Here is an 11,790-nt window from a genome sequence, read left to right as displayed (position 1 = left end):
TATTTACCTGCTTCTGTGAAATTTACTCTTTTGCAGCCACAATTGATTGATTTCAGTAAAAACTCTCCAAAGTCTTTCCAGAATATTTTCAAAAACTCTGTTGTAAAATTACCCGGTCCTGGGCTTTTTTCATTCTGATAATGTTTCAATGCTTTTGATAATTATCTATTGGTTAACTCTCCTTCTTAGGTGGCAATTTCATTTTCAGTTAATTTGGTACATTAATGTCTTTAAAATATAAATCAATTGGTGTTGCATCTTGTGCTGTGTACAGCTTTTCGTAAAACAATTTCGTTTTGTTAAGTATTTTTTTGCTGTTACATAGAACAGAGTCATCTTGTTTTTCCAATTCAGTGAATAGATTAGAAAAATTAGATTCTAATTTCAGAAAATATTTGGTTGGCTTTTCTCCATGTTAAATCCATTTAGCCCTAGATCTGATCAACATACTGTGAATTCAATGATTGTTTATTTCACCAAAGTTATTTTTCACAGTTTTTTCCCCTTCAAAATCAAATCCATTTGTTTTTCTAATGTTGCTAATGTAGTTTCTAATTCTTTTTCATTTATCTTCAGAAGTTTTTTCTTAGTACAAGACAAGTAAATAGTTTTACCCCTGAAGAGACATAGAGATAAGAGAATGACCTGAGTTAATGCTTGGTAGAATATCGCAAGTATTTACTGATGATATTAAATCATGTGAAATCAGAAAAATACTCAATTCGGGCTTGCTTTATAAGTGTAGGTTGACAGCATGTGTACCATTTTTCATCATAATTGAAGTCCTGTCACAGGTCTTTCAGATCAAACAAGTCCAGCAATTAGAAAACTTTATCCCAAGCTTTGTTTATGCATGTTTATATAATTATAGGTGTCTAGTCTCAGGTTGGTGATTAGATCATCACTATCCACTGGTCATTACCTATTTATATACTGTTCTATCCGAAATGAAACCATATGTATGTTGGAACATGTGACCCACAAATTATGAAAGGCCAAGTATTTCCTCTGCGAATACTTTGGTAAAACTGCCATAACGTTCTTATATTTTCTATTGTGAAGAATTCAGTGTATTCATTTGTGTGTAGTGCATACAAAATTATAGGGACCTAGTTAAAGTCTTATCGGTTTGAAAGAGGGAAGAATATCATGCAAAATGTGTGGAAGTCGTGTGACCATCATGCATAGATTGTTACCATGTGTGTGGCTGTTGACATATGAAAAACATAAAAACTCTTTCATAATATACAGATTTCAATGGATCACTGTTTGGATATTTACATAGTTGTTTCAAGGTATGTTCGTACCGGTATGTTCTGTCATTGGGTCATACAGTACATGGCATTTCATTGTTCAGATTGCCATATTGAGCATGACATACTTGCATACTATAATGTTCATATTTGTGATCACACTTTGTGCGGAATTATGTAAACATTTAAACACAGTTGGCTGCTTACGAATATATAATGGTAAAACATGATATATATTTTGTACTACATGTAAACTGTTTGTTTCAAAATTTGTCCATGGCTTGAAATATACTCCTTGTCATGTGTTAAGGAATTTTAAGTTTATTTCATGAGACATATACTGTGTGTAATACTATCATGGAACTGTTCTGGGTGAACAATACCTTCCAAATGACGTGCTGGTTTTCTTGGGGAATTAGTCAGCAAAGAGCCACAGTCACAGGAGACTAATCACAATTTTATTTACAAGAACAATTAACAATTTACAATATCTTAGAATATAACTGAGGGTGCCACAGAGAGTCGGTACACACTCTGGGCTGTGGGAGAGAGGTCTGCTTGGTAAAAGAGTCAAACCCCTTCTCTGCTTAAAACCTTACTTACTTACTTATATTAGGAGATTTTACGTGCGCTTTCCGACTGGAGCGTATTTCGCACACGGGCCCGGCCGGGCCATTTAGTGGTATAAAAGTGGTAGCGAGAGGAGTGCAACCAAGGAGGGGGGTTTAGTGGTTGCTTATATAAAGTTTTGAAATTTTGAGATTTGGAATACATGCCTTGGGGGAGTGGTTGGGACTAAGGGAGTGTGTGGGGGTGAGTTGATGTTTTTTGGATGTTTAGTGTTGGTGGTTTAGTGAAGTTTTAAATACGGTTAATTAGTTCTGTTTTGGTTAGGTAAATGCCTAGGGCTTTGAAGTTTTCTATTTTATTTTGGGGGTTAAGGATTGCTTCTAAGGTAAGAGCGTTATTTGGATTTAGGTTGGTTTGTAATGTTGTACGTTGTGTGAGGTAGTGGGTGCAATGTAGTAGTACGTGGTCTATTGTTTCTGGGTGAGTGCAGTGTGGGCACTTCCCGTTTGCGTGTTTTTTTAGTTTTAGAAGGTGGTTATTTAGTTTGGTGTGTCCTGTTTGGAGTTTGGTGATTATTCTATCGATTTTTTTGGAGGGATGGAGGATTTTTGGTTTGGTGAGGGGTTTTTTGAGGGTTTTTAGGATTTGGGTTTTTGTGTTTTGATAGAGGTTATGCCATTTTTGGGTGATTTTACGTTTGTTTATACTTTTGATTTCTGCTTTAGATATTGGTAGCTTAAGGCTTATGTCTGGTATTTTTAGGGATTGTTTTGCGGCTCTGTCTGCGTTTTCATTCCCGTAAATTCCTACGTGAGCTGGTATCCAGATAAGTTGTATGTTTTTGCCTGCCTCTGTTAGTTTGTTTACGCTTTTGAGAATTTGGTTTATTAATTTGGGGCGGTTTTTGGTGTTTTTGTTTTGGAGGGCCTGAAGTCCGCTTAGTGAGTCTGAGAGTATTAAGATTTTTTTTTGGTTTTTGGTGTGATGGCTGTGGAGCGCCGTGGCGATACCCATGAGCTCTGCGGTGAATATAGATTGGTTGTTTGGGAGTCGGAAGGATTGAGTATTTTTGACTGGTTGGGCTATATGGACTCCGAAACCTGTGTGATTTGTGATCGGATCAGCGGATCCGTCTGTGTATATGTGACACCAATTTGGCCATTTTTGATGGATGTAAGCTAGTGATGTGCTTTTAGCTAGGTTTGGGTCGGTTTGTTTGTTTATTGTGTTGGCTAGGGATGTGTCTATTTTGGGGATTTTAAGTTTTGGGGTGAATACGTTTGATTGTTTGCAGTTTTGTTGTTGGTTTCCTATTTGGTGTTCGTTATGGTAGTTTATTATTCGTTGGGATATTGGGGTGAGTAGAGGGTGTTTTCTAGTTAGTGCCTGGTTTTGGGGACGTATGTTTTGGTTTAGCATGTTTTGGAGAAGGGGGTTTGATTGAGATGCTGCCCAGAAGTTTAGTGTTAAGTGTTGTCTACGTAAATTTAGTGGCATTTCTCCTGTAAGGGCCTGAAGTGATGTGAGGGAGGTGCCATGTTGAGTACGTGTTACTAGTTTGAGGGCTTGATATTGTATTGAATCTAGTTTTTTGGTTAGGGTTTCGTTTAGGGTATCGTATATGGCACAGCCGTAGTCTAGTTTAGATCTGATTAGGGATGTGTAGAGGCTGAGGAGGGTATCTTTAGAGGCTCCCCAGTTGGAGCCGGTTAGGCATCTTAGTGTGTTTAGATCTTTGCTACATCTGGTGGTTAGGTTTTGGACGTGAGCATCCCAGGAGAGATGCTCGTCGAAGATTAGACCTAGGAATTTAGTTTGCTTTTGAAATATGATTGGTTTATTGTTTAGTTTGAGGAGAGGGGAGGCCCGTCTCATATTTTTGTGTTTGAATACTATTCCTGTCGTTTTTTCGGAGTTTAGGGAGAAGCCCCATTTGTCTGCCCAGTTTTGTATTTTGTTTAGGGATTTTTGTAGTAAGTCCTGAGATGTTAAGATACTTTTGGAGCGGATCCATAGGGCTCCGTCATCCGCAAATTTTGAGGTGTTTATTTTGGGGGATAAGCCATCAAATAGGTCGTTTATCATTATGTTAAAAAGTGTGGGGCTAAGAATGCTGCCTTGAGGGGTGCCGTTTTCCAGGGGACACTGCTCTGACAAGGCCTGGTCTATACCCACTGTAATTTTGCGGTTTTGGAGGAAGCTTTGGATGTAGTTTACGATTTGACCTTTAAGTCCTATTTTTTTAAGTTTTTGGATTAATCCGTTATGCCATACCATATCAAAGGCTTTAGAGAAGTCCAGAAAGATGCCTGTTGTGTATTGTTTGTTTAGTTGACCGGTTTTAATATCCTGTTCGAGACGAGCGAGGTTATCTAGGGTGGAGCGGCCAGGAGTGAAACCGCTTTGATCTGAGTTTATTATGTTATTTTGAGATAGATAGTGTTGAAGTCTATTTTTGGCCATGGATTCCATTACTTTGCAAAGGTTGGAAGTAAGAGAGATTGGTCTATAAGAGTTAGCTTGGTTGGTTGGTTTACCGGGTTTGGGAATAGGTATGATTAGCGCCTCTTTCCAGGGGGTTGGTACATGGCCTTTTATGTAGATTAGGTTATATAGTTTGAGTAGTGTCTGGAGTAATTTAGGGGGGAGTTTTTTTAATATTTGGTAGGAGGTTAGGTCTAGTCCTGGGGCTGTTCCCTTTTTCCTATTTTGGAGTACATAATTGAGTTCTTCTATTGTGTACGGCTGATTTATTTCTAGGGCGTCATTATTTGGGTCTTGGCTAGGTTTGGTTTCTGTTTTAAGTTTTAGTTGGAATTTGTCACTGAAATTGTTATTACTGCTTGTGGCCGAAAAGTGGTTTGCTAGGTTGTCTGCTTTTTCGCTAGGGGTTGTTGAGTTATTTATGTTAGGTGTCTTTTGGTGACGTTTTAGGCCTCTAACGGCGTGGATTTTACGCCAGACCGTTCTGGCGTCTGTACGGTTGTTTAATCCCTCACAGAATTTTTTCCAGTCTCTAGTTTTTGCTATTTTAACTAGGTTTTGTACCTGGTGGTTTAGTTGGTGAGCTACTGGTATGTGGTTATGGTCGCGTTTGGCTTTGTTGAAGGCTGTTTTACGTTTTTGTCTAGTTAGTTCTATTTCCTCGTTCCACCAGGGTACAGAGGGCCTACCCGATTTATTGGGTTTTTTAAAGGGGATTGCGCTTTTGGCTGCGTTTATTATGAAGTCCGTTAGGTTTTGGCAATATATTTCTGGGTCACTATTTTCTAGTTCTACTAGGTTAGCTTGGTTGCATATGTCTTGGAATTTATCCCAGTTAGCCTGGTTGTAGTTAAATTTAGGTTCTGAACTTTCGGATTGATTTGGGACGTTAGTGTTTCCTATGGTTATGTTTATGGGGAAGTGATCACTTCCTAGGGGGGCGTCGTGAACTTCCCATTGGGTACTTTGAGCTAAGTCTGCTGTACATATGGTTAGGTCGATAGCCGACATGTTTTTATTGTTTTTGTCGTATCTGGTAGGTTGGTTGTTATTTAGTAGTACTAAATTATTTGTTTCTATCCATTCTGATATTAGTTTGCCGTGATTATCTAGTTTATCTCCCGTGCCCCAGGAAGGGTGGTGGGCGTTGAAGTCTCCTAGAAAGATGGTAGATTTGTTGCCTATCTTTGTGAGTATGTTTAGATCCTCCGGTTGGATTTTCTGTTGTTGCCAGTGGTAGATGTTTATGATGTTTATTTTTTGGTTAAAACCTGCCTACAGTATGTATTTAACAAAAATTTAAACAATAGAAAGGAATGTGATTGGTTGATACACGATTGGTTGTGTCCTAAGCTAAATGGATGGCTAGACAGAGGGGAATACTAAATCCTGTTTATCCTGTTGGACTGGCACTAATCTTGTTGACATATTTACTGGATGCTTTGAAAGAGATTAGGGTGTCACTATAGATGAGCTTGTGTGGGGGCTAATCCTTAATGCCCTGTAGATGAGCTGGTATGGGGGCTAATCCTTAATGCACTATAGACGAGCTTGTATGGGGGCTAATCCTTAATGAGTCTTAATTGAAGTAATGTTATTCTAATATACCCCGGTAGGTGATGACAGATATACTTAAATAAATATCCTTTGTCTGGGAGATACCTTAGGCTAGCATTTATCTAAAAGCTTCAAATCAATTAAACTATGTAGACGTAACTCTTGTCTTATTGAATAGTATGTCCAGAAGACGCGCTCCCATTACCTTAGGCTAGCAACCATCTAAAAAAGCTTTAACTGAAACTACTGATATTTTATATATGCATTTTACCTAATGATAATTATTACTTGCTAAACTATAATTATATGAAATGATGTATAAATATTACACCATGATAACTCATAAAAGCACTTGATGTAGATCTAATTATTATAAGATAACTTAGTATAAATGTTATCCCATGATAATACACTGGGGTATAGCTCAGGTTGTAGGTTGCTTGTCTCAGACAAATGCTGCATGTCTCACCCATGGGGATAGAACAAGCATTATCCTCAGGGATGAAAAGTTGTCCCACTCACAGTGGGAGTGAGTGTCGGAGTCACAAGTCACAAGGGAAAGTCAAACAAAGGGCGGATACACACAAAAAGACACACTGACAAGTGTCGAAGGTGTATGTCTCTGCAGTTTAATAGTGATTTAAATGTTGTAAGGTGGATTCATGTCACTGCTCAATATCGAGGATGAGGGATTGTCCCTTGTCTCAAGGACATGATCCACTCCAACTTTACGAACATCTCTGGACTTACGATAAAGTATGGTGCATTGTTTCTTAAATTTTGCTGCATAATATGATGACATGCATCAGCCAAGTCAGCGAGCCTAACCACCTGATCGTGTAAGTCGCCTTTTAAGACAAACATGGTTTGCTGAAGACCTATTCTAACCCGGAGCTTGATGGGTCTGGTGGGACACTTTTGAAATAGACATTGCTACAGCACACTCAGGGAAATTTAGATCCTCCATCATCAGATTTCTGAGTATAAATAGACATGCCCAAAGAGTTGAATGTTGGTGGTTCGATACTCTGACTGTGTAACACCAACAGATGGTAAAAGATGGTACTGGTTGTTGAACTGCCTGGCGCTCGGCATTAAGAGGATAAAAAAAGGACTGGTCGGCTCGGAGTCAGTATACTGTTCTGAATGGGATACCCATGTTTCAATTGCAGCATTTTATCTCAGTGGGCTAACACTATAAAGCCAGCATTAGCCTGAACAAGCAGCCACACATACATATGCATGCATGTTGCTTTAAAAGTGCAATAATCTTGTAGGAAATGTTAAACCCCATTTCCCATCACCTTGCCCCCTTTGTTATCTAATATCTCAGAGTAATTTCCTTACTATATGCAATGATACTTAACATACTGTTTCATTACCTTAACATTTGGGTGAGATACAGGGTCTAGTGGTAGTAATTTCTTTTCTTTTTCTTTCAGTGAGTGAGTGAGTGAGTGAGTATGGTTTTACGCCGCTTTTAGCAATATTCCAGCAATATCACATCGGGGGACACTAGCAATGGGCTTCCCATATTGTACCCATTTTCTTTCAGTATTATATGCATTATGTTTATCTTTAGGAAAATAAATGTTCATCATGTTCATAGGTTAAGATTGCTGAATTCTCTCCCCAAAGCTTTCCATGTTACTCTCCTAAGAATAGATGAGAAAATAATGACTACAAATATATTAATGGAAAAAAGTAACTGAGCTTCATATCAAGTTCAGTGAAAATACATTCATTCTGGAAATAAATAATGCATCTTTCAATACATATTTGTGAAGACATCTCCGTGACTTGTGTATATCCCAATTTCCACATGCATGTTAATGCATGGTGATGAATTTGGATGTTTGCTTGTTTGTTGGGAGCATGATGCTCACACACATGTTTATTTAATGTGAACAGCACACAATGATTGTTTAGCTATCAGGAAACATAACGTCTATGCTCCATGGGTATGCTGCAAACAGGAATTGCACAAAATAAAGTCGCCAGACACTTTAATGTCCATCGAAACACAATATGATCTCTTTGGAAGAAGAGCAACATCAACAAGACAACTGTCTTTGGGTTGTACATCTGTGGAATCGATACCAAATTGCCACATTAACACCTTACACAATTCTGGGGTTGTGACCAATTAGTGGCAGAACTGCATGCAACCGGTTGAGGGAGCACAACATCAGGCCCCAACAACAACATTGAGACAGGATACAAATGATTGCAGGTTTCATCTGGACAGCTCTGATGCGTTACTAAGTGTTGTCAGTTTGGGGATGGAAGTGTAGTGGTATTGAGTAGCATCACAGCTCATTGGAGAATATAACTCATCATTCTTGGTAGCAATTTGAATGGCATATGCTACTGGGATGACATCGTTGGCGATCATGTTCTACCCTTTGTGCTAATGCAGGGACATAACGTCATGTTGCAGCAGGATAGTTCCCGCTCACACATTGTTGACTTTTTGAGGCAGCATAACATTGCTGTGGCCAGCTGTTCTCCAGACCCATAGAACATGTGTGGGATGAGATGGTCCAATGAATACAACAGGACCAGGACCAGGAGGTAATGCCTGCTCAGTTGGGCCAATGGGACATTTGGAACAACATCTACCCCCCCCACACACACACACACACGTTTTTCAATCATCTGGTGTCTTCAAAGTGCTGCTGCTGCTGCTGCATCACCTGTATCAACGCAAATGGTGGTCAGTTGTTCTCTCTGTTCCCTGTGATCAGGAAGGGGTTTTGGTAATGAATTTTGTCACATGAAACATTGGTCAATCGAATGACCAAATACTATGTTTTTATTTTCAGTAACATAACATATACACCACTTTATATGAAGTACAGTTACTTTTTTCCTTTACTATTCTATACATATATACCATGCTTTATGCTGTCAGTACTTTGTGAAAATATTTCTCCTATTCTTTGTTGCAGAAACTTTTGTATAAGAATGTCTTCCCTGTTCTTTGTGCTGATTGCAAGACCTCTGAGAACATTGTGTATGCCTTACCTGCCCTGCTCACTATGATAGATTTTGCCCCTCGAGATGATTATATGGACATCATCCTACCTCAGTTCAGGTCCATTCTCAGCTCAACTAAGCCTGTTCTGGTAAGTCTTTATTTGACCTCTTTTACATAATATTCCAGAAGTAAAATTTCAGGAAATATTCTTTGTCATATTATCCTGTTTGGATGACAGGTGAGAGTAGGTTCTCAGCAACCCCTACTTTTACTGATTGCCACTGTGTGTGACCTGTCTTTGGAGCATGCTGTACCATGGTGACATTGCATTGAATGTTGCTCATGTTCTCATTCAATGGTATGCCTGGCCAACACCATTGATATACTGGTCTCTGGGATAGCCAGGATTTTGTTGACTACCATGTTTAGCATTCATTCACTCTCTATCTCTCTTTTATATCCCCTTGGATAGTGTTTTTACAGAATGTGTTGCAAGTACCCCATGAAAGAAGTAAAACACTTATCATTAAGCTTGGTAAATATCTTCTCTGGGATAAAAGCAGTCCATTTTGAAAATCTGACTATATCATGAGCATGTGTTTTTAAATCACTATCAAACCATGGTGATACACGGTGTTCCCGAAAAAGGTGAGCACACCCTGCTACCTTCACAGGTGGCACCAGTCACAAACACATGCAAAGGCAAGTCACAAGGAATTACATCAGATATCATTTTGTCACTGATTAATCATATTTGGAAATGTCCTGTACATGTCCACCATAATACATTTTGAAAGCTTTACTTAGGCATTGAATGTGAAAATATATAAAGATGTGAAATATATTTATTCATATATATTTCAACACAAGGGAAAATTGAAGAATCTTTGTATATTTTTTTGTACCTCTGAATTTTTATGCACATATCTAAATATGATTTTAATTTCTATGAAAGCAAAACCCAATTACATCCTTGCCAGAAATCCTTTATTTCAGAAAAAAATCTTCAGATATTCAAAAGAAGTCTTCTTCCCTGACAACTATCTATAACTGGTTGAGATATTTATAGTATCTCCCATCCTGAGACTCCCTCAGCTGCAGGTTAATGGGGTGGGGAGTATCAGGTTACTTAAAACAGATGCACACCATGGGAGCTTATGGACCTACTGTGGCTGTGGTAGGCCAGTGTTTGTCCATTACAAGAATTAAAGTCTACACCACCCGGTACATGTTCCTCTCAGGTTCTGTAGGTAGATTTGTGGACCAGCTTGAGTCTGGAAGACAGTACTTGAGAGTCAACATGTGCCAACCACTGACAGCTGAAAGTACACCACTGAATGCAGTCGAGGACGCCCATTAGCATTTGGGTCCGTGGAGGAAGATCCAGGTTTTCCACAGCTGAGACAGACTGGACAGTCACATTTCGACTGTAAGAAAATACACTGATAGATGGGTTTGATGTATATGTTTGTCATCCCCACAGTCGGAACGGATGGGACAGTCATGGTCCGACAGAGAAATTACACCACTAGATGTGGTTACATCTGGCCAGATGGTCATTGACGTTGTGTATATCTGATTTCCCACAGCCGAGTCGGACGGAATGGACCAGACAGTCTTGGCCCGACCATGAAGGTTACCTCACCACTGATTTGGAGTCAGGGTTGGCTTCTTCTGGACTGAATCCATGGATGATGAAGAAAGATAGGACTGCAACTATCCCAGCAGTCTGAGGCAGTTAGATGTTGGTTCAACAGTGTATGTTTTACCCATCACTGGTTTGTGGAGGAGAGAGCCACCTGAAGCTTCGGATCTGCACAGAGAAGGTGGCTGGGATGCCCGCGGACCCAATGAAGAAAGGCCAATGGCCACAGGTATAGGTAGAAGAGAGCCACTTGAAGTTTCGGATCCACATGGATGGGTCTTCTTGTACTTTCCAAGAGAGTGTACACTGCTGGTTGGGGTTGAGGTTGGTTGATAGCCTTCGGATCAACGGATGACACATAGGATCCCTACAGCCAGAACTGTTTCTATCGGTTGATATCAGAGTTTGTCCAGGGTGATGGCGGACTATTGTACAAACATATGTTCTATTAGAAACCGCAAAAGTTAATTAGACAGAATTGTCTCCCCGGACAAGTCTCAACTTCCATGCTGTAACATTTGAAACATAGCAGATGATGAATTTGTGATGCTTTTTTATGGATAACTACTGTAAAGTAATAACTACAATTAAACTATTCTTATTTTCAGGGACAAGTGGGTGTCATGGGATAAAAATGATATGTCTTTGTAATTTTGTGGCAAAATAAGAAACTAAATACCCTCTTCGTGGAGCATATGCTGCCACAACTGTTCTCACAGCATACAAAAAGATAAATTTCTCTTTTTCAAGGAGGTTACTGATTTTGTCATATTTATTGTTATAATTATTTTATATGTAATTCCTATGCTGCTACTGTTATATTGCACAGTGGTACTTGTTGTGACCGTTGATGTTTATGCTGCTGCAAAATGGAAGCTGATGGAGATGAAATAATGCTAATATGTTCTATGTATATAACAGATATGAAAGAGAATGTCAACAACTGTAAAGGGAGAAGAATGTATTATGTTTTCACATGAACATGGTTGTTAAAACCCTAATAAATGTGATCTTCATAACTTTAATTCATTTATCGAGTTTGTCCTCACTGAACATGTTGATCATTTCATATTAAATTTGTTTCCTTTTGTGATGTGAGGTGATTGCAAATTACACAAAACAACAATGTAATTAATTGAATAAGTTCTTGCTTTAAATTCAGTCTTTATTCATTCAGTATCACTTTGTGATGAGAGGTGCTTGCAAACTGCCCAAATAACCGCTTAATTAACCAAATACCTTGTCACTCTAAATTCAGTCTTTAGTCATTCAGTATAAATTTGTGATGTTGAATACAGTGT

The 11,790-nt window shown here is 38.9% G+C and overlaps 1 protein-coding gene across 1 annotated transcript in view; it reads left to right on the top strand.

Annotated features, from left to right (window-relative positions):
* The window catches only part of LOC124119420 (SCY1-like protein 2), a 328,929-nt gene that overhangs the window by 191,332 nt on the left and 125,807 nt on the right, over window positions 1-11,790 (top strand). The window contains exon 10 of the mRNA XM_048399279.1: window positions 8,816-8,992. Coding sequence (XP_048255236.1) covers window positions 8,816-8,992 — 177 coding nt within the window. The remainder of the gene's footprint in view (window positions 1-8,815; window positions 8,993-11,790) is intronic.

The sequence above is a fragment of the Haliotis rufescens genome, unplaced genomic scaffold, assembly GCF_023055435.1.
Source record: "Haliotis rufescens isolate VD_foot unplaced genomic scaffold, xgHalRufe1.0.p SCAF_2, whole genome shotgun sequence".
NCBI lineage: Eukaryota > Metazoa > Mollusca > Gastropoda > Lepetellida > Haliotidae > Haliotis > Haliotis rufescens.
This window is presented reverse-complemented; position numbering and strand designations above follow the sequence as displayed.